General features: G+C 51.4%; 1 protein-coding gene and 1 non-coding gene across 4 annotated transcripts; one reads left to right on the top strand and one right to left on the bottom strand.

The window, feature by feature from the left end:
• Positions 1-5,191: 5,191 nt before the first annotated feature.
• Positions 5,192-20,750, bottom strand: CARD19 (caspase recruitment domain family member 19). Of its 3 annotated transcripts, none has more exons than XM_052645092.1 (6): positions 20,493-20,750; positions 9,149-9,222; positions 7,285-7,438; positions 6,015-6,074; positions 5,698-5,769; positions 5,192-5,436 (listed from the first exon to the last, which is right to left on the bottom strand). In XM_052645092.1, exons 1-6 carry the CDS (start codon positions 20,497-20,499, stop codon positions 5,321-5,323), a joined length of 483 nt encoding a protein of 160 aa, XP_052501052.1. In that variant the 5' UTR covers positions 20,500-20,750; the 3' UTR covers positions 5,192-5,320. The 3 variants fall into 3 exon arrangements, with proteins under 3 accessions (XP_052501052.1, XP_052501050.1, XP_052501051.1); XM_052645090.1 differs by having other exon boundaries at positions 9,080-9,222; positions 20,493-20,687; XM_052645091.1 differs by lacking the exon at positions 6,015-6,074 and having other exon boundaries at positions 9,080-9,222; positions 20,493-20,687.
• LOC128052899 (small nucleolar RNA SNORA27) lies at positions 11,589-11,715 on the top strand. The gene has a single exon (XR_008199859.1). It is a non-coding gene; the product is annotated as a small nucleolar RNA SNORA27 (small nucleolar RNA).
• Positions 20,751-23,078: the final 2,328 nt, after the last annotated feature.

The raw sequence follows: 23,078 nt of genomic DNA, 5'->3' as shown, positions 1-23,078 counted from the left end.
TTGGGGAGGGGGAAATCACGAAGAGCTAGGAATTGGGGCGACTGAGGGAGCTGGGAGGATTTTGCGCTTAACTTCCTTGTTTTAACATTATAGAGAGATGATGAAGGATGGAGGACAAAAAGATTATAGACTGATGGACAGATGGACAGAAGACAGACAGATAGATGATAGATAAATAGGTATAGATAGATGACAGATAGAGGTAGGGATAGATGAGTCATCCCAGGTCACCCTGGGGTTCTCCTCCCCTGACTCTCCATCCCCAGTGTCCACCCTTCAAGGCCCAGGCCCACTTGATCTGAGAGAGGGAAGGACAGGGTGAGGCAGGGAGCTCTGAGAAAGGTAGGCCAGGATGAGATGGGCTGGGATGGGGCCCGTGGAGCGAGAAGGTGGACTTCCGCCGCAGGATTGAGTGGTTCCTTCCTTCCACACCTGCCACACCCACCCACCCACTTCCCTCTCTCTCAGGCACCTTTTCTCCCACCTTCCTTTAATGGAATTTAATTCCTCTTTTCTCACTACATTACTTTTAAGAATCCACGAGCAGAATGTTCTAACATTTTTCTTCTCTCTCTCAAGTATTTATTTCAGGGGAAACTAAGCTAACTAAGCTGCTGGATCTGCGTGTGGCCCAGGGAAGATGCCTCGTGGCAGCAGTGCCCCCCAGACCCTACCCTAGGCCTCAATGCCCTCTGAGGGGATATGGGGCTCCAGCCCTGCCTCCAAGTGGGATAAGAATTGAGGTGCCAGCTGCCACCAAGCCAGAGCTGAGGAAGGGCAGCGGCTCCACACTCCCACCCCCACCCCACCCCCCACAGTCTACAAGATTGGGGCCCCATGCCCCATCCAGCAAGGACCTGACATGCAACTTGGTCAGGCCTGGGGTTTGTGCAGAGGTTCCTGGGTGTGGGGTGGGCACTGTGAGATAGCTCTCAGGGCACTGACCTGGTGGGTTGAAAATAACAACCCCAGGTTCCAGCAGTGTCAGCACCCCCACCCATACCTTGTGCCTTCTCCCAGAGGGGAACCCTGCCTTGTGCAAACTGCAGTTGCATTTCCGGCTCCACAAGCAGCAGCCTGTTACTTCACTGGGCCTGAAACCGCATCCCTGAGAGCATCTAGGGCTAACTGCCTCCACCACAGGACCTCTGCTCTTCACATACACACCTCCTTCACAGACACACTTCTCCTGAACGCCCCCATCACTTCCGCCCCTCCCACCCTCCTCACATCCCCCCTCACTCCCCTCCCAACACCTGGGAGCTCTTCCCCACCCAGGCAGACTGGAGATGGGACAGTCATCCCAGCACTGCGGTAGCTGAGGTACTGTGATAGAGGAACTATTCTTACTAGACTTTGGTGGGGGGACTTTCCCAGTTGAGGTGGCATTTTACCAAAGATCTGAAGGTTCAGTAGATGGGGGGAGTGGTTAGTAGTCTTTCAGATGAAGGAATAGCATGTGTAAAGGTGGGGGGTATGGATCGTGAGCAGTTCCAGTTGTTGAGCTATGGAGGTAGGGACAGGGGACAGAAGGTAAGGGCCTGTCCCAGGGGGCCAGTAAGTAAGACTGTGGCCCTTGGCATCTTTCACACCTTGATGGACTTAATTCATCACAGGTCATGGTTACTGACTGAGCAAGTAGTTGGCAGGGGGCCCTCATGGGGAGAGGGGCTGTGCCTAGATATGGATGCCCCATTGTTCCACCTCGCCCAGTCCCAGCCTAGGAGTGTGGTCATTGTATGGCTGGCACAAGCCAGGGGCAAGCAGATGGGATAGGGGCCTGGCTGGTGGTCTGGGCTGTTGCCACAGACTTCAGCTGCGGGCACTAGGTCCAGGCACAGTTGGAGAAGAGGCCATTGAGGCTGGGATCCACGGAGGGGGTCCAAGAACAGCCTGAACTCAGGGGCTGCTTTGGACAAGGGCAAGGCCTTGGGTGGGTCATTGCTGGAAGGAGAAATTCAGCAGTCACAAGGAGCAGCCCAGCTGGAGCCAAGGGAATAGGTGCCCTGGACTGCCACGGCTCACCAGCTCCCGAGACCCGGGACCGGCACTAGCTGCCCCTCACTCTGAGGATGGACCCCGCCACAGGGCCTCACAGATAAGTACGAGGACCTTCCCTGCCAGAGCCTGTTTCTGGGATGTCCCCTCAAAGGCACTTCTACTTAATAGTTCAGGATTGCTAATAGCAAAGGACTGTATTCCGGGGGGTATGTAAGTCACATTTATTTCAGGAGACTGGAAGACTGAGGTCAAGGCACTGGCTTGGCGTCTGCTTTGCCTACACCCTACACACAGCGACCTCGTTTACCCAGATGTCTCTGTCACCTGCAGCCAGGCATCTGGTGCCTTTACCCGGCGGTGCCCTTTACCCAGTTCTGTCACTCCCACTGGCCGTATGTCACTTCCACCCAAGCACGTCTGTCAGAGAGAAGGACAAACATCAGTAATGCCTTGGCATCTGCCCAGGAAGCAACTTCCCCTGGGAATCGGGATCTTACCTGATTAGCGGGTGGAAGGGCTGCAGACTGGACAGGATGTGCTGGGCTGGCCTCAGGGTTCTGCCGACCTACCTCTGAGCTCAGAATCCAGAAACTAGTTCCTTGGTCTGTATGGCTAGCCAGTACAGCGGCCACTCTCTGCTAGCAGTAAGAGCAGTTTACACGGGGCGAGAGACCTAGAGTGCAGTGCCTGTTTACGGCTCTGGGGAGGGAGGGGAGTGGATATGTTCACAGCATCGCTCCCCCTAGACCCTGAGTGAGGAACCTTCCCATGGGCCCAGCCTTGAGGGTTCTGTTCAGCTCACATGGCTCAGGGTGCTCACTTCCCCCAATGAGGGTCTGTTCCAGAGGAACATGCACTGACTGCACCGTTAGCACAGCTTTAGTGGTAAATTCAGGGAGCCGTTTCCAGAAAACGGCACTCGGAGCAGTGCTATCTAGCTCAGGATATCCATGCTCAAGGAGGGGTCTTGTCTCTGAATAGATGGGTCAACCAAGGCTCAGAGTCTGGAGACAGCCCCCCAGGACCGGCAGGGCAGGGATGGCAGAGCTAGTGGTAAGCCGTGCTATCCTGGGCTTCAGGGCGGGCGGCAGGGCTCCTCTGCCTGGCTCTCCCATGCCCTGGCCCTCACTTTAATGACTGGGCATGCAAACGAGTGAATGAACCCGCAGGCTGACTGAATGAGGGCCAGAGACCACATCGTGCAGCTAATCCCTCTGCTTCCCATCTTGTTTCCCTCCCACATGCTTCAAGAGACTGAGAGACACGGGAGTGGAACCCCCGAGGGCCGGCCCAATGGCAGCATCATTTCTAGTGTCAGCCTGCGGTGCCTCTGGAAACCCCCTATGGAAAATGCAAGCACATGACGATTCTCGGGTTGGCATACTTCTGTTTCCCCAGAAAGAGGCTGGAGGGGAAAGAGATGACAGAGGGAGGCAACGGGGAGAGGGATCCATCAGGGCCCGGCCCAGGCCCCAGCAGCCCATGCCTTGTGCACACACACATGTGAATCTGAGCACTGTGCACACTTCTCACATCTGTGTGCATGTGTGTGTGTGTGCACACGTGGGGAGGGCACTCTCGGGTGCTGTGTGGTCCTGGGCGCTGAGTTCGGCTCCCTCACTGGTAATGAGGGTGGTGACAGGGCTCTACAGAGGACAGGGGCCATGCAGCCATAGCCTGGAGGGCAGTGGGCACCCATGGGCCAGCAGTGGGGACTCGGCTCATGGGGCCCCCAGGGCCAAAGGTAGAGCACCAAGCCCTCTTGGATGCGTACACTCACCCTTCTGTGTCCACAGGGACTTTCCTATGACAAGATCCTAAGCCTGAGGCCAGGAGGTGAGACAGATGGGTACAAACTCCCTGGCTGAGGAGACAGGCCCATCTCCCCAAGGCAATTACAGGGCTCGGCTCTGAGAACAAAGGGCTGTGTGGGGCCAACAAGGGCTCCCCCAGGCCGTTAGGGGAGGGCGTGAGGAGCCAGAGCCCAAGACTTCAAATGGCACAATTACACTTTTCATCTCTAAAAGTCCTAGAGGGTTCTGTGGACTCTTTCTATCTTAACCTCCCCTCTACCTGGGATCAGGGATAAGATTTTGTGTTCATTTCTAGGCTCTGACCATACATGTGTCCCTGACCCCCAAAGCCAAGGTCATTGCTTCCCCAGGAAGGGAGGGGATCCATCTCCCGGATAGTGGGGTCTGAGGAGCCGCACAGGGCCCAGGAACTGGGTGTTGGCTCTGGTGACTAGACAGAGACAAGAGGGCTGATGGGGGGTATCTCCCTGGGACATGTCATAGGAAGGGAACGAATTGGTGGTCGAGCCCCCCATGTGCCGGGCTGTCCTTTCTTGGCTCAGTGACCTCTCCTTTCAGTCTCAGCTTCTTCATCAGCAGAGCAAGGGCAGCAGCCCCCCCTTCTGGGGCTGCTGGGAGGAGTCAAGGCAACACTTGCAAGCATCGAGCATCACAAGGCATTTGGCTGGTGCCCTCCGTGGCCCTCCACCAACGGCCTGGGGTCTGGCCACACGCAAGCCCCTTGTTCTGAGCCAAGCCCTGTAACTGCCTTGGGGGCAAGACCTGGCCCCTCAGCCAGGGAGCTTGTACCCATCTGTCTCACCTCCTGGCCTCAGGCTCCGGATGTTGTCATGGAAACGTCCCTGAGAACACAGAAGGGCGAGTGTACACATCCAAGAGGGCTCGGTGCTCCGCCTTTGGCCCTGGCGGCCCTGTGAGCCGAGGGAGGGTAACAGAGGAGTCCAGAGGGCCTGCCTGTCCATCCTCCGGGCCCGCGGCTGAGGACTGGGACAGAGAGCAGATGGGCAGGGGCAGGTATCGGGACCAACAGTGCTCCAGGGTGGGGATGGCAAGAAGGGCTCAAGGTAGGGAGTTCTGGAGAGAAGCAGTGGAAGGAGGCCCCAGAAGGAAGGGACAGGACACACGCCAGGGTTCCATCTGGAAGTGGGCACTGGGGGACAGCCGGGGACATTTGAGGTGGGTAGTCCACATGCAGGGGTGACACCCAGGCCCAGAGGAGTCTGGGAAGGCAGCCTGAGCAGGACCTGGGTCTTGGGTTGGACTCAGGAAGTGAAGAACCCACAGGATCAACCTTAGCTAGAGACGCTGTCATGTCTTGAATTTGAATCATCTAGAAAACACTCCTGAGAGAAGGGATGAGACTCAAACATTTAATATTGTTGAACACCTCGGTACAATGAAAGCAAAGTGCTTATTACACAAATTATAAATAGCAAGAAATAAACACTTAGGAAAGAAGAAAGCCCCTGGAGAGCAAACACGCAGACGGGCAGGGCTGGGGTCGGTCAGAGGCCCCCCAGGTCATCTGTGAGAAAGGCCAGCAGGAAGCGGCTGGCGTGCCTGTCAATGATGACCGGGGAGAAGCCCAGGACACGCCGGGCCCCTGGAAGCACCTTGGGGTCTGGAAGACAAGGGGGTCTCAGAACTCAAGAAGGCACCTTCTCTCATCCTCGCAGCATCACAGCCCACACCTGAGTGATGTGGGTCCCCATGAGCTGCTCCCACCCAGGACCTGGGCACGGTCAGCATGGCAGGGAAGCGACGGCAGGCATGCCGCGCTGGGCCACAAAGGGGGCCTCAGGTGCAGGCCCCCGTCCATCTGGCAGGGCTCAGTCCCAGGGCGTGGGGAGGACTGGCCGAGGCCTGGCCCGGCAGCACCCACCTGGAGGGCAGCAGTAGATGAGAAGCGCCAGGCCTGCGGCCAGGCCGAGGCAGGTCAGGAAGGCCACAGGTCCTGGGGAGAAATGCGCGTGAGCAGCTCCCCGAGCCCTGAAGGGCGGGGAGGGGTCCGGAGGCCTTGAGGACAGGCTCACACCCTGTGCTAGGGTCAGCCAGGCAGGGATACCCCTAGCGAGCACCCTAAGTGGGTCTGTCCAGTGGACAGCCAGGACTGGAACCCAACTTGGAATGAGAAGCCCCCGAGACAGAGGTGGAGCCCTGGGTCAGGGGACAGAGAAAAGGGATGTGGGAGGCGGTTACCCCTGTCACTGAGCTCACAGCTTGCGGTGCCCGAGTCTAGCTCTGTGCAATCTGAGTTCTCTGGAAACAAAATCACAGGGCGTGGTTAGTCACAGGGGAGCTGGAGAGTAAGGTGGTCGCCTGCCATCGAGAAACCAAGGGGGCTGCCAAGGCCCCTCCCCGCAGACCACCCAGGCCCCTTGTGTTGTGTGGGTGCTGAGCCCTCCAGGCTGTGTCTGGGGCAGTGCAGGGAGGGGAGCAGTCAGCACCAGGCAAGGACCCCTGCACAGTCCGGGGTCTTCTCCTTTTGTCCACTTCATGGGAACTTGAGGACCATGGGATGGGGATTTCATTGTTCCCTGGCAACCACAAGGCACCCAACAGTGCAGACACCTTTCTGTCCCAAGTCTGATGGTGCTGAGTGAGGGCAGGGCGCCCTTTCTCTTTCCCCAGACCCCTCTGGGGCTCCCCAGTCAACCAGCTCCTTGATAACCCCGAGGGCACCCTGGAAGGTCCCTGACTCCAGGCAGGGCTGTGTGGTCCTGACAGCTGGGGTGACAGGACCATTCCATGCTGCAGCTCAGGGCCCAGGCCTGCCAGCCCGTCCTTGGGGGCCCCGGTCCAGCTGAGTGGCCTGAGGTGAGCCACCTCTTCCCTCATGGCCTCCAGCCTTTCATGTGAGGACTGAGGGACAGTAGCCACTCCCCCTGGGGACCTGGGTGCAGAGGCCTCAAGACTGAGCTGCCATCCCTACCTGTGCCTTCCCTGTACCCATCCTGGCAGCTCAGAGGATCCCTCTCAAGCCTCCTGGGCCACGGGCTGGCACTTCTAAACCCAAACACACTGTCCTGGACCAGCCATCTGTGCCAGAGACTGTTGTGCAGAAACATCCACACCGTGAGGATCTACCTGGGTGAAAGTAGATACCACCTCTGTCGTGGGAGGCAGTTCACTCAAGGCTGGTATGGCCTACAGCTGGGTGCTAGTTCTGATCAGAAGGGTAAGGATTCCCAGGTTCATTAGATTATAGAGGAAAGGGCAGGACCACACGCACAAGATACTTTCGTGTAAGAAATAAAAAGCGCAAGAAAAAGGGAAACAGAGAGAAGTAGACAGACACACACAGTGACAGGGAGAGACAGAGACAGGGAGCCTTGGAGACAGATATCTGTGTTGTCTGAAATACTCTCTCCGCTCTCTGAGGGACACACAAGACACAACCAGAGGGTTGTCTCTGGCGAAGGGCTGAACAAGGAGATGCCAAGGCCAGGGGGCCGGGGCACGCACTTACGCAGGACGTGCCGGCTAGGCAAGCAGCTGTGCAGGGGCTGGGCGTGGATGTACAGGGCCCGGTAGAACTCCTGGCAATCCCGCTCACCGCTCCGCTGCAAGTGGCCTAAGAGGTCGCAGAGACGCACTCGCAGAGACACCTTGGGGTTCCGGAACTGGAGGAGGAAGGGGCACAGAGAGATCAGGCTGGAGGACTCTGGACTCACCCCCCAGCCCCAGCCTTCTCAATGGCTGTGATGCCACCTTCGTGGCTGGAACACCCATGGAGAGGTAGCAATTGCTACCAAAGACTCAACCACTCCCATGCAGTGCCCAAGACCGTGCTGCTGTCGCTGCCGCTGCCGCTGCTGAGTCGCTTCAGTCGTGTCCGACTCTGTGCGACCCCACAGACGGCAGCCCACCAGGCTCCCCCGTCCCTGGGATCCTCCAGGCAAGAACACTGGAGTGGGTTGCCATTTCCTTCTCCAATACATGAAAGTGAAAAGTGAAAGTGAAGTCACTCAGTCGTGTCCAACTCCTAGAGGCCCCATGGACTGCAGCCCACCAGGCTCCCCCGTCCATGGGATTTTCCAGGCAAGAGTACTGGAGTGGGGTGCCATACGGCCACTAATCCTTGCACTCCCATTGGAGGCCTAGACAGGTCACCAAGAAAGGTGGTGGTGACATTATTCCAAGTGTGGAAACTTAGCGGCTTGCTAACTTGGTTTTCCCACGTGTAAAAAAGGAAATAATAATAAACCCACACAATACGATCATTATAGGGACCCTTCAAGGTAATGGCATAAATGATAACTTCTAGTAGTTGACAGTCTACGGGAATGTGATTCGAGTTTTAAAAAATATATCAAGGGTTAAGGAGAAAAAACAGGTGGCTTTTTCGATGTGGCTGATTGAGAAATACGTGGTTGTAAAGGTCAATGGACAGGGTACCTGCACTGACTCCCAGAACATGGAGGCTATGGCCCGGTGCTGCCACCTGGTGGTGGTGGACCATTCGACAAGAAACTAGAGTTGACCCACAAAAGGACAGAAACTGCAAAGCAAAAGCAGGTGTGCAGCAGAAACCATGGGTACCTATGAGGAATGGAACCGTGGGCGTGTGTGTGTGTGTGTGTGTGTGTGTGTGTGTGTGTGTGTGTGTGTGTGTGTGTGTGTGTGTGTGTGTGTGTGTGTGTGCAGTAGCAGGGTGTGGGTGGATTCTAGCTCTGTTGAGGATCAATATCATCTGTCCCCTGGAGAGGCCCCAACCCTCCAGAGAGCCCTGCACGTGGCCCCAAGAGGAGAAGGGCTCGCTCTGTCACCCGGCTGGGAGGCAGGCCATGTGCCCCAGAGCCCCAGCTAGTCTCTGGCACCCACCCCCAGTGCCACAGCGGAGCCAGAGAAGTGGGTGGGGTGCGCAAGGAGCACCCACTCTCATCCAGTGTCCCCGAACAGGACGGGCCAGATCACACCCAAAATGATTGTCCATTTTGAACTTTTGGAAGATGCTGAGTGAAGAGTTCTGCAGCACTCGGTAGAGTGAATCTGGCATCCCTGCTGCCCTCCCACCCTGGTACACCCCCGTTCCCCCTCCCAGGTCTGTCTCATGTTGTCACACATCTCCTGTGATCCTCCAGCATTTCTGAAAGGGGCTAGAAGTTCTGATGACATCTAAAGAGACTAAAGCTCAAAAAAATGATGTTCCAGGCCCAAGGTCACCCCAAGGAGATAGGTTTTCACCTCCAAGCTGTCCTGCCCCTGGCTTCTCCCAGCCCAGAGAGGAAGGGATGGGAGAGCAGCCTCAAGTTCACTGGCACCTTTTCCGCGTCCTTGTTGCTGAGGATCTGGGGATAGTAGCGGTTTAGCTGGAGGATGATCCTGTCTACCTGCTGCTCACTCAGGCGTCCGAGGCTGGTGAGGAAAGGAGTGTCCTGGACTAGGCGATCACAGTAGGTCTGCTCTGAAACAGAAGCAGAGAACACAGAAGGACATGAGCCAGCACAGCCCAAGGAGGGGGTGTCGAGTCCCACACACCATGACACAGCCACGGCAGGGACTCCACACAGTAAGGTCCCGTGCCCACCAAGAGGTGTACCAGCTGTAAGCATCTGGACAACTGCTGACATCCCAACTCATGCACAGCCCAGGATTCCCCCATGTCATGCCAATCCCCTTGCAAAACAGTGGGGTGGGTGGGTGCAGTGATAAAGGTACAGAGCTCAAAAGCGGAGCAGAGCCTCCGGCTCCTCCTCTCTTCTATGCCTGAGAGCTTATCACCAAAAAACTCAGGAGGGTGAAGAGTCTGCTGTCTGTGGGGTCCCCCAGTGCTCTCTGGAAATAGCAGCCTGAGGAAGGACACAGCAGCACAGAGAAGGCCCAACTCCAAAGCTCCTACAGCCACTGTTGTCATGGGGACAGGAGACACACAGACAGAAGCACAGGGTTTAGAGTGGCCTGGCCACTTTTAGCTGGCATGGCCACCGGACATAGTATCTGCAAGGCCTTGGGAAGCTGCCCCAAACAGCAGACCAACATGCCTGCTACCCAGGAGGCTGGGAAATGCTTTTCCTTTTGTCTTTTTTCTTTCAGAATCATCATTAAAACATCAGTGTTACACTATCTTTCCCATTAAGAATGTCCCTTAGAATGACAAGCCTTTAAAGGCAGGGAGTGGATGGGGAGAAGTTGGTGGGCAGATGGCAAAGAATCTCTGAGGGAGGGTCCCAAGTGCCTGCAGCCCTAGCTACCTGAACAAGTGCACCACCTTATCTATGTGAGGCAGCTTGTCCTCTTTCCTGATGGACCCAGGGGATGGGGGGGGGGGTTGGTGTGCAGGCAGGCAGAGCTGTATAGGAGGAGTTTCTGTATGTGACTGAAGTTAAGCTGGTATCAATCCAGATTAGATAGCTGTAACTTTACAATATTAAACATAACCCCCCTGGTAACCACAAAGAAAATGTCCATGGAATATACACAAAAGAACATCAAAATGTGTTACTACAGAAAATCAACACTGAAGGAAGTAATGGAATAAATGAAGGACAAAGAAGCTACAAGACATACAGAAAACGAACAGCAGAAAGGTAGAAACAAGTTGTCCCTTATCAGTAGTTAAATGTAAATGGATTAAACTCTCTAATCAAAAGACACAGATTGACAGAACAGATTTGTGATACTGTGATTTACAGTAAGATATATTCACTCAGTCGTGTCCGACTCTTTGCAACCCCATGGACTATGCAGTCCATGGAATTCTCCAGACCAGGATACTGGAGTGGGTAGCCTTTCCTTCTCCAGGGGATCTTCCCAACCCAGGGATCGAACCTAGGTCTCCCGCATTGCAGGCAGATTCTTTACTAGCTGAGCCACCAGGGAAGCTCATGCCTACCTGAGAAAGCCTCCATAACCTTCCCCCTATCAAAGCGGGGTGTGGAGCACCTCCCAGTTACTAAATGCTTGGAGGTGCCTGGGAGGAGCACGGAAGCTCCATGCCCCTTCTCACGTGTTTTGCCCTGTGCATCTCTTCCACCTGGATGTTCACTTGTATCCTTGAAATATCCTTTGTAACAAACTGTGAATAGTAAGTGTTTTCTTGAGTTCTGTGAACTGCTCTAGCAAATGACAGTCAGGGGAACTCTGATTTATAGCCAGTCAGTTAGAAGCACAGGTGGCAGCCTGGACCGGTGACTGGCATTTCAAGTGGGGGCAATCTTGTGGGACTGAGTCTAAAGTGAACCTATGGGGTCTGACAGACACTCTCCAGATGGATGGTGTAAGAATTGAGTTAAATTTATAGGACACCCAGTTGGTGTCCACCAAAGAACTGGAAAGCTGCTTGACAGAGGAAAACCCCCCATACATTTGGCAACCAAAAGTGTCAGAAATAAAAGTGTTGAGAAATATGCATCGAGAAAAGAAATCCAAGAAGGCGAAGTGGTTGTCTGAGGAGACCTTACAAATAGCTGAGGAAAGAAGAGAAGCGAAATGCAGGGTGCCAGAGAATGGCAAGGAGAGATAAGAAGGACTTCTTAAATGAACAGTGCAAAGTAATAGAGGAAAACAAATAGAATGGGAAGACTAGAGATTTCTTCAAGAAAATTGGAGATATCAAGGGAGCATTTCATGCAAAGATGGACACGATAAGGGACAGAAACGGTACAAGGACCTAACAGAAGCAGAAGAGATTAAGAAGAAGTGGCAAGAATACACAGAAGAACTATACAAAAAAGGTTTTAATGACCCAGATAATCACGATGGTATGGTCACTCATCTAGAGCCAGACATTGTGGAGTGTGAAGTCAAGTGGGTCTTAAGAAGCATTATTACACACCTCCTTTCACTCTGCCAATTGGACTTATGTCTTTATTGGTCATTCAAATGGGGCAAAGGAAATAACCTTTTAAAACTCAGGCAAACTGGGGGTTTGTCTTGTAACCTGTCAGAGGAAACATTGTAAAAAAAAAAAAAAAGCAGCAGCATTACTACAAACAAAGCTAGTGGAGGTGACAGACGTCCAGCTGAGTTATTTCAAATCCTAAAGGATTTTAAAGTGCTGCATTCAATATATCAGCAAATTTGAAAAACTCAGCAGTGACCACGGGACTGGAAAAGGTCAGATTTCAATTCAATCCGAAAGAAGAGCAAGGCCAAAGAACATGTAATCTACTGTACTATTGCGCTCATTTCACATGCTAGCACGGTTATGCTCAAAATCCTTGAAGCTAGGCTTCAGCAGTATGTGAACTGAGAACTTTCAGATGTACAAGCTGGGTTTAGAGAAAAGCAGAGCAATCAGAGATCAAATTGTCAACATTCACTGGCTCACAGAGAAAGCAAGGGAATTCCAGAAAAACATCTACTTCTGCTTCATAGACTATGCTAAAGCCTTTGACTGTGTGGATCACAACACACTGTGGAAAATTCTTTAAAAAAATGGGAATATCAGACCACTTTACCTGTCTCCTGAGAAACCTGTATGTGAGTTAAAAAACAGCAATTAAAACAGGACATAGAACAACTGACTGGTTCACAACTGGGAAAGGAGTGCGACAAGGCTGTATATGGTCACCCTTATTTAACTTAAATACTTATTTAACTTAAATGCAGAGGACATAATGTAAAATACTGGGCTGGATGAATCACAAGCTGGAATCAAGATTGCTGGGAGAGATATCAACAACCTCAGATATGAAAATAATACCACTCTAGTGGCAGACAGTGAAGAGGAACTAAAGAGCCTCTTGATGAGGGTGAAAGAGGAGAGTGAAAAAGCTGGCTTGAAACTCAACATTCAAAAAACTAAGATCATGGCATCCTGGTTCATCACTTCACAGCAAACAGAAGGGGGAAAAAGTGGGAGCAATGACAGATTTAATTTTCTTGGGCTCTAAAATCACTGCGGATGGTGACTGTAACCGTGAAATTTAAAAATCCTTACTCCCTGGAAGAACAGCTATGAGAAACCTGCTGCTGCTAAGTCACTTCAGTCGTGTCTGACTCTGTGCGACCCCACAGACCAGCAGCCTACCAGGCTCCCTCGTCCCTGAGATTCTCCAGGCAAGAACACTGGAGTGGGTTGCCATTTCCTTCTCCAATGCATGAAAGTGAAAAGTGAAAGTGAAGTTGCTCAGTCGTGTCTGACTCTTAGCGACCCCATGGACTACAGTCCACCAGGCTCCTTCATCTATGGGATTTTCCAGGCAAGAGTACTGGAGTGGGTTGCCATTGCCGTCTCCTATGAGAAACCTAGACAGCGTATTAAAAAGCAGAGACATCATTTGCCAACAAAGGTCCGCCTAGTCAAAGCTATGGTTTTTCCAGCAGTCATGTATGGATGTGAGAATTGGACCATAAAGAAGGCTAAGTGTTGATCTGATGTTTTCAAATTTGGTACTGGAGAAGACTCTTGAGAGTTCCTTGGACTGCGAGGAGATTAAACCAGCCAATCCTAAAGGAAATAAACCCTGAAAGTTCATTGGAAGGACTGATGCTTAAGCTCCAATACTTTGCCCACCTGACACAAAGAGCTGACTCACTGGAAAAGGTACTGATGCTGGGAAAGACTGAAGGCAAAGGAGAAGGGGCTGGCAGAGGATGAGATGGTTAGACAGGATCATTGACTCAATGCACATGGATTTGAGCAAACTCTGGGAGAGAATGGAGGACAGGGGAGCTTGGCGTGCTACGGTCCATGAGGTCGAAAAGAGTTGGACATGACTTAGCAACTGAACAACAACATACTGAGAAGGCCCACATGCAGCCATGAAGACCCAGTGCAGCCAACAACAACAAAATCAGCGCCCTCCTTTAAGCAGCCCTATAAGTGTTGACCCTTTCTGGCCAGGCCAGTATCAACATCGGGAGCCTCATCTGCCACATGGGGGGCTGGAGGGTCTGCCCCTAGCAGCTGGCGCGGCACCAGCAGTAGGTCCAATCCTCTTCACCACTGCTGCCCTAGCTGAGGAGAAGAAAGCAGAGGCAAAGAAGAATCTGAAAAGTCTAATGATGACATGGGCTTTGGTCTTTTTGACTAAACCTCTTCAGTAACACATTCAATAAAAAGCTGAACTCTTAAAAAAAAAACTTAAAAAGGAATAAAACACTTAGAAATAAATTTAACCAAGGAGATGGAAGACTTGTACACTGATCTACAAAACACTACTCAAAGAAATGCTAAAAGATACAAATAAATGGAAAGACATTCCATGTCCACGGTTTGGAAGACTTAATATTGTGAAGATGACAATATTACCCAAAGTGATCCAGGAATTCAATGTAACCCCTATCCAAACTGCAGTAAATCTTTTTTTGTCTTTTTTTCATCCTAATGTTCATATGGGATCACAAGGGACTTGTACAGCCAAAACAATCGTGAAAAAAGAACAAAGTGGATGATTCACACTTCCTCATTTCAAAATTTACTACAAAGCTACAGGAATCAAAACTGTGGTACTATATAGACCAATGTAATAGACTAGAAAGTCCAGAAATTAACCCTATTTTGAAGAAAAAAAAAAAGAGTGAAAACACAATCCATAGAATGGGAGAAAATATCTGCAAAGCATATATCTGATTAGGGATTAATATATATAGAAAGAGAGAGAATACAAAAAGAACTCCTACAACTCAACACAACAAAAAATCCTACAAAATAACCAATACAATGATGAGCAAAATACTTGGACAGGTATTTTTCCAAAAGTGGACAAATGACTGCTAAGTACATGAAAAGATGCTCAACATCACTAGTCATTAGCAAAAAGCAAGTCAAAATACAATGAGATACCATTTCATACTCATTAGGGTAAAATAAATATTGGAGAGAGGGAATATGAATACGAGGATGAGAAACTGGAACACTCAGGCACTCCTGGTGGGCAGGTAAAATGGTGCAGCTACTATGGAAAACAGTATGGCTGTTCCTCAAAAAGTTAAATACATCCCCAATTCCATTCCTGGGTATACAATCAAAAGAATTCAAAGCAGAGACTTAAATAGATACGTGCACGTCAAGTTCAGAGTAGCATTTATTCACAAAAGCCCAAAGGTAAAAACAACCCAAGTGTCCACAGACAGATGAATAGGTAGACAAAATATGGTATACATACAATGGAATACTATACAATCATAAGAAGGAACGGAATTCTAATACATGGGTTCAAAACCATGGATGAACCATGAAAACAATATGCTAAGTGAAATAAATTAGACACAAAAGGACAAATGAAGTGAAGTGTTATCTTAGTTGCTCAGTCATGTCCGATTCCTTGCGACCCCATGGACTGTAATCCACAAGCTCTTCCGTCCATGGGAATTTCCAGGCAAGAATAGCGGAGTGGGTTGCCATTTCCTTCTCCAGGGGATCTTCCTGACCCAGGGATCAAACCCAGGTCTCCTGCATTGCAGGCAGACGCTCTACCATTTGAGCCACCAGGGAAGCCCATATAAAAGGACAAATGTATTATTCTACTATATGAACTATCTAGAATAAGCAAATTCTAAAACAGAGAAAGTACCATAGTGATTAACAGGAGCTGCAGGTAGGGGTTAAAGGGGAGTTTTTGTTTAATGAGTACACAGTTTCTCTTTGGGATGATGAAAAAGTTCTTGAAATGCACAGTTTCACAGCACTGTGGATGTATTTAATCCCAATGAAATGGTTAAAATGGTAAATTTTATGTTCTGTGTATTTTACCACACATATACATATAAATGGACATGAATCTGAGCAAACTCCAGGAGACAGCTGAGGACAGAGGAGCCTGAGCAAGCTTGCAGTCGGCCATGACTCAGCGACTGAACAATAAAATACATATCAAGGTAAGTGGATAATATATGAAACTGTGGTTCAGTTTAATAAGTTACAATGGAATATAACCCAGTGATAAAAAAGACCTACGAACTTACAAAAAGACATTGAGGAAACAAATGCATTTTGTTAAAGGTTAAAGAAGCCAATTTGAAAAGGCTATATACTATATGATCCCAAGTATATATTTTAGAAAATGCAAAACAATGAAGACAGTAAAAAGATCAGTGGTTGCCAAGGGTTATGGAAGAGGGAGGGATAAATAGATGGAGCACAGAAGATGTTTAACCCAGTAAAACTTCTTGTATGATACTGTAATAGCAGATACAGGACATCATGAATTTTTCAAAAAACTCATACAGTGTACAACACAAGGAATGAACCATCATATTAATATGGACTTTAGTAACTGAAATTAATAATACTGTATCACTATTGGCTTATTAAGGTAACAACCATACAAATGCAAGATATTAATAATAGAGGAAACGGGGTGGGGGGAGCCCTCTGTGCTATCTGCCTGATTGTCTATAAACTAAAAATGCTCCAAAAATAAATTCTAGTAATTAATAAGAAATACTATTTGGAAATTCCATTGTTGAATTTTTTTTTCTTTTAAAATTTTATCTACTTTATTTTTGGCTGTGCTAGGTCTTCATTGCTGTGCGGGCTTTCCTCCAGTTGCGGTGAGCAGGGGCGACTCTCTAGCTGCGGTGCACAGGTTTCTCACTGCAATAGCTTCTCCTGTTGCAGAGCATGGGCTTTAGGGTGCACGGGGCTCAGCTGTTGCAGCTCCCAAGCTCTACAGCACAGGTTCAACAGTTGTGGCGCAAGGGCTGGGCTGCTCTGCAGTGTGTGGGATCTTCCCAAATCTGGGATAAAACCCATGTCTCCTGCATTGACAGGAAGATTCTTTACCACTAAGCAACCAGGGAAACCCTCCACTGTGGAATTTTAAAGATGAAAAAAACAGTCACAGAAAGGAGATGGATTCTTGGATTGGGTGGTGTTCACTGGAAAGGAGCATGAAGGATTTTCTGGAGTGACAGAAACATTCTATCTTGATTTGGCCTGGACCAGTTGTTCCATGAGTATATACATTTGTCGAAACTTAAGAGAATTTTTTCACTAAAAATGAGTGTATTTATAAGTAAACAATACCTCAATCAAGTTGATTTTTAAAAAATAGGGTCACTGAGTTGGAACAAGTGGGGCCTCCTCCCGATTTCTTCCATGGGCCCAACTCAATAGACCGTTTACCTTCTCATCTCTCTCTCCTGATGCTACCTCCTCCTGGATGGTCTATTCTCCCTAGAATGAGAATTTCTAACTTCTGATTCTCCCAGTCTCTGAAAGTATATTTTGAAGACAGACTTGTCAGCAGCTCCAACATGGTAAAGAAGCCATGGACAGGGATGCAGAGACATCTGTCACCAGCACGTGGCAGGACCCTCCTGGCCACCTGGCTTCATCACCTGTAGCCTCTCTGATTAAAGAGTTAATAATATTGGCCATAGTTCATGGACTGGGACCCGTGCTTGGGCATTCTGGGAGTTCTGTGCATCATCATTCTTCCATCAGCTCTGCTACACAAGCATGACCACTACCCTCATTTTCAGAAGGAGAAACTGAGGCACAATAAGTAGATAAGGTACCTGCTTAAGACCTTAATCAGCTGGAGAGTGATGGATTGAGTTCAGGACCCAGGCACAGTGTTGGGGCCCATTTCTGCCTCTCTGATCAATCTACTAATTAATCATGCAATTTAGCTGCATCATGTCTGCTTCTGACCAAACCATGGGCTGTCCTGCCCAGTGCTGCCAGTGTGTACACTGTGCATAGGGCTGGCACACACTAAGCACTCACTAAAGAGGTTGGGAATGAATGGACATAGGTCCAAGGGGCAGGGCAAGGGCTGTCAGTGGACAGTGACCAACACTTCTGCAGTGGCTCTTCCCACCCTGCAGGCTGCTAGCCAGGGGTGCCTCCACTGGCTGGAGCTGTGAGTCACTTGGCATAATGGCATAGCCTGGGGACCACAGCTCTGGGCTCTGCCGTGCCCTGTGCTTCCTGTGGCCGTTGTGAACTGTGCACACAAACCACACCCGGGCGGCCATTCACAGGCATAACAAAGCACAAGAAAGGAAACCAGTGTGGTCCCAAGTGACAGTCCCAGATAGGTTTTACAGGAAGGAGGAAGAGGAATGCTCTGGCATAAAAACTCACCAGACCTTCGCCAGCAACCTTTGCTAAGCCCTACCTCCCCCATCGTTGTTTTTTCCTTTGGTTGCACTGGGTCTTCACTGCTGCATGCGGGCTTTCTGTAGTTGTGGCAAGCAGGGGCTACTCTTCTTTGTAGTGGCTTCTCTTGTCGCAGAATACAGGCTCTAGGCACACAGGCTCAGCAGTTGCAGCGTGTGGGCTCTAGGGCAGGTGGACTCAGCAGCTGCGGCACACGGGCTCAGTAGTTGAGGCTCACGGGCTCCAGAGCACAGGCTCAGTAGTTGCACTGTACGGGCTTAGAAGCTCCGTGGCATGTTGAATCCTCCCAGACCAAAGATCAAACCCGTGTCCCCTGCATCGGCAGGTGGATTCTTATCCACTGTGTGACCACAGAAGTCCTCCTCCCCCATCATCTTGCCCTACTGGCACCACAAGCATGGTTAGGCTGGCCAACCTGTTAGCCTGATCTGGCACTGGAGGCACTGTGGGAGCTGGCCTCACTTGCCCTGACCAGGTCTCCCAGCCCCTGAGCCAAGCCTGCACAGCAATGCCCAACTGCAGCATTCTGCCTCGGATTCCCAGGGACCAGAACACCGCTCCCTATGGTTTCCACCTGGCTAACTCACACTCACTGTCCTCCCCTCAAGAGAGTTTCCTGAGTTCCCCACCCACCACCACCCCCAACAAAGTCCAGATGCTTGGGCCTCAACCTCCCCTCGCAAACTGAATCTCCCAGAATCCCCTCCTGTCCCAGTGTCCAACCAGGCATGGAGCTGCGAAGCCCACTCCCCAGCACACCACAAGGAAGGGGCTGGTTCTGCAGCAACAGTAATTGCTACAGTGATACTTGGTCAGTGTGGGCCCCGCACAGATGCATCGGGCTCCACACGCTCACTCTGCGACCCTTCGTAAAGGCCCCAGAACGAGACAGGTTGCTACTGGTGCATGGAGACAGTAAGCCAGGAACTTGGGACCTACAGCCTTGCAGGCCTGTTCATTTGGCCCTCCCAGGCCTGTACTCTCTGGGCCCTAGTTCCCCATCCCCAAAATGAAGGGCTCTGAGGGAAGAGGTCTCTAGAGGCCCAGGACACTGAGACAGCAGGGAGAAGGGGGACTGGTGGGCATGGGCAAGGTCTAGTCCTGGATCCACCACTGACTGCCCCAGCAGTCTAGGGCACCTGTCCAAGCTCAGTCTTTGTTTCCTCATTCACACACAGAGATATTCCATATTTCCCCATACAGCAGGCCTGAGTAGCAAGGACCTGATGCAGGGCCAGATGCACAGTAGGTACAATAGACCTTTGAACAGTAGGGGGTTGGGGGACAGACCCTGGGGAGTCAAAAATCCACACATTACTTTACAGTCAGTCCTCCATATCCATAATTTTGCATCTGAGAATTCAGCCAACCTCAGGTCAGGTAGTAGTATGGATGCACTGAAAAAAATCCACGTATTTGAAACCATCACATTTGACACCCTAGGTCAGAGGATCAACTTTACTCAGAAATAGCAGCCACAGATTAAAAACAGTTCAGAGAAACGAAAGGGGAGTGAGTAGTACCAGGGGTCTCTTCTGGCTTAGGCTGGTACACTGGTGTCCTGGAAATCACCAGGTTCCTGCCCATCAAATCTTTCTTGTATGTGGGACTTAGGCTGGGACTCCAGTGACAGCTATGGAGAGAATGGGGACTCCAGGGGCCTCCCAGACCCTGTGGGTCACCCTAGGTGACTTTTACCTCAGAAGCATTCCCTGAAATAAGGTATGGCTTCTGGAAGCCACCACACTCCCTGATTACACTGGCATGGACTCTCATCAGCCTGTTACTCTCATGGAGCTTCTCCTACAGGGAAAGGTCCACAGAGTAGGGTCACTCTGCTCAGGATCAGGAAGGTGGTGGGTGGTCCCCATTCAAGAGAGGCCCTTGGAGGATGGCTGGGCTGGGGACTGCATTCTGGGGGGAAAAAATAGCTGGAAGGGCTGGGGCACTCCAGATGGGGCACAAGGCCTTGGGAGACAGAGTCTGTGTGCAAGATTCCCTTGGGCCTGTCCCTGGACAAGGGGTGCAGCCTGGGAGATACCAGAGTCCCACAGGAACCACACACTGCCCAGGAAGGCACCACCTGTTGGGCAGACTCCTCAGGGGATTCCTAATAGAAGACACAGCCTTCTGTCAGGAGTTTCTATATCTCCTGATAGAAGCACAGTAGAACCCCAGAGATTATTCCTTACCACCAATTTTACTTTCACCTCCCAGTGCCAGGCCACAGATCCTCACACCAGCAGTTCCCCACCTGCAGACAAACCCTGCCCTCCTGGAATCACCCAAGACCTGGTCCCCGCCCACTAGAGCCTTCCATGGCTTGACCTGGCCTCACAGCACAGAACACGCCAAGGCTCGGCCCCTAACGCTCAGAAGCCTCCAGGGCATGACGTGGCTTTGCCCACCACAACTCTCCAGAGGTTGTCCATGGCCCCCGCCCCCAAGCACCCTCCTAGACCCGGCCTGGCCTCGCCCCCATAGAACCCAGCCCTGGGCCGCGCGCCGCTCTGCCGTCGTCCTGTCGACAGGGCACGCAGTCACGGGCAAGGTCACCCGCCGTCGCAGCGAGGAGTGGCATCGGGACACTCGGATCCTACGCGCCACCGTAGCCGCGTGCCTGTCTCCGCATGGCAGGCACGACCCCGGACCGCGCTCACCTGTCATGGCGGCGGCACACCGTGCATTCGGCCGACCCGACCCGTCCCCCTGCCGCTGTGAGCCCGTGTGGTTGTCCGCGCGTTGCCCGTGGGCCGGGTTGACCGCCTCCAGCTCCGGCCCGCTTTTTCCCGGTGGGCCCCGCCCCTGGTATCCTCTCGGCTAAGCTTTAACCCCGCCCTCACTGAGCCCGCCCCTTCCCGCTAGGCCCCGCCCATGGCGTCGGCGGCGCTGCGGCAGGGGCTAAAACCCCCAGTCTTCCCTACAGTCCAGCTTCCTAACGCGTGGGCGACGGACGCCGCTGAGCCCTTAGCCCCGCCCCTCGCTGGGTCCGCCCTTCCGGGAATCCAGGGTCTAGTCTTTGTCAACGCTAGGGCTCTAAACCCAGCCCTCCCTGAGCCCCACCCTTGCAGACCTTAACTAGGTCGCGACCACAACCCTGAACCCCGCCCCTCGCTCGGTCCTCATTAGTTACCGGGCCTCCGAAAGCCTTGAGCCTGACTCCCGCCCACAGGAGGTGCCCTCAGCTCCGCCCCTCACTGAGCTCCGCCCCCGCTGCTCTGGGCTAAATCACCGCCGGATCCTGACTCTAAACACCGCCACCACTCTAGCTCCGCCCCCTCGGCGCTAGCTAAGTCGCTGAGCCTTCCTGAGCCCCTCTCCTCACTCGAGCCTCACCCCAACTCTGGCTCAACTTCGTTTGTAGCCCACGCTCTTCTCCCAGTCCTGGCTCCACCTTGGGTCTGCTCTGGTTCCGCCCTGTCTTGGCCTGGCGAGCCGGCCAGACTGTAGACATGGTTGAGCTCTTCGCAGCACAGTCAGCGCGGTGCTTGTGCTTTCCGCGCCGCCTCCCACCCCTCACCCCGCCAACCACTAGCGCGTTCCCTTCTTCCATGAGGGAACTGGAGGATGCTTATTGGAGGGGTTCAGTTCAGTTCAGTCGCTCAGTCGTGTCGGACTTTGCGACCCCATGGACTGCAGCACGCCAGGCTTCCCTGTCCATCACCAACTCCCAGAGCTTACTCAAACTCATGTCCATCAAGTCAGTGACGCCATCCAACCATCTCATCCTCTGTCGGCCCCTTCTCTGGCCTTCAATCTTTCCCCGCATCAGGGTCTTCTAGTGAGTCAGTTCTTCGCATCAGGTGGCCAGAGTATTGGAGTTTCAGCTTCAGCATCAGTCCTTCCAATGAATATTCAGGACTGATTTCCTTTAGGATTGACTGGTTGGATCTCCTTGCAGTCCAAGCGGGGCCTATCCTAAGCTGGGGGGACAGCACCTACCTTGGACAGGAAGATTGTGTAACATAACCTGGGGGTTATAGAGGCAGTCCAGCCCTGCTCCAGGTCCTAGGGCGCCGTCCTCCCAGAGGGAGGGGGCATCCTGCCCACCAGTGGAGCTGGCCTGACCCCCGCATTACTCTGCATCATTCTTGCTGGGTCATGCACTCTGCAGACAAAAAATGTTGCCTGCCATGCCAGTAAAGGTAAATGATACCCACTGTTAAGCCGTCTGCCTCTGTACCACTCGCTCTGAGGGGAATTTAGGATGGAGAAAAACACGATACTGGCCTCAGATAGTTGAGATGTGTATTTAAGGAATAATTTCAATGAACCCACGTTCTTGCATCTTCCCAAAGATAGTAAAGCACTAAGATCATTAACTTGAAGCGTCTGTTTTTGTAATTAGTAATCTGATGTTCAACTGCATGGGTTTTTTAGTTTCTTTGTGGGTTTTTTTTTTTTTTTCTTTTAGCAAAATTCCTGTGTATCCTGGTTCTTTCTTAACTTTGAAACAGTCAACTGAAAACTGAGCTCTGTTTTATCTGCCAAACTTTTTCTGAAGACTTCAGTACTGGGAAGTAGCCTCTCAGATAGCTCGGAGGTACTGCTCCAAAGAGGTAAGGAAAGAGCCAGGATATATAGAAGTTTTGCAAGGACCAGATAGTTGAAACATCAAAAGTTCACTGTTTAATAAATAAAACCAGATATCTCAAGTTGATGAATTTATCGCTTTTCTTTGTATGGGAATATGCAAGAGTTTGGGCTCATTGAAATCATCCCTTTTGTATGCACCTTAGCTATCTATGGCTATGATCCTTTTCTTTCCCATTCTGAGTCCCGTTACTTTGTACTGATGGGAGTGGCTGCAGTTGCTGAGGGCTTGGGGGAGGGGCAGCCCATTTGTCTGCATCCTGAGTTCCCAGTTCTCACCATAAGGGGCAGTGGTGAAGACTAATGGCTACAGCATCTTTTTATGTTTACTGATATGGCAGGCAACATTATTCATTCACAGAACAATGTCTCAGAGCTGAGAGCCTATAGTCTTCACTAAGTTCTCTGAATAAAGCATAACTGGGAACTTTAAGACTGTATGTTGTTATTTATTTATTTATTTTTGGCTGCGAGGGGGCCTTCTCTAGTTATGGTGAGCAGGGGCTACTCTTTGGTTGTGGTACAGAGGCTTCTCATTGCAGTGGCTTCTCTTGTGCCAGAGCACTGGTTCTAGGGCTTGCAGGCTTCAGTCGTTGTGGCACGCGGGCTCAGAATCTGCAGCTCTTGGGCTCTAGAGCACAGGCTCAATAGTT

The sequence above is a fragment of the Budorcas taxicolor genome, chromosome 8, assembly GCF_023091745.1.
Source record: "Budorcas taxicolor isolate Tak-1 chromosome 8, Takin1.1, whole genome shotgun sequence".
NCBI classification, from domain to species: Eukaryota; Metazoa; Chordata; class Mammalia; order Artiodactyla; family Bovidae; genus Budorcas; species Budorcas taxicolor.
This window is presented reverse-complemented; position numbering and strand designations above follow the sequence as displayed.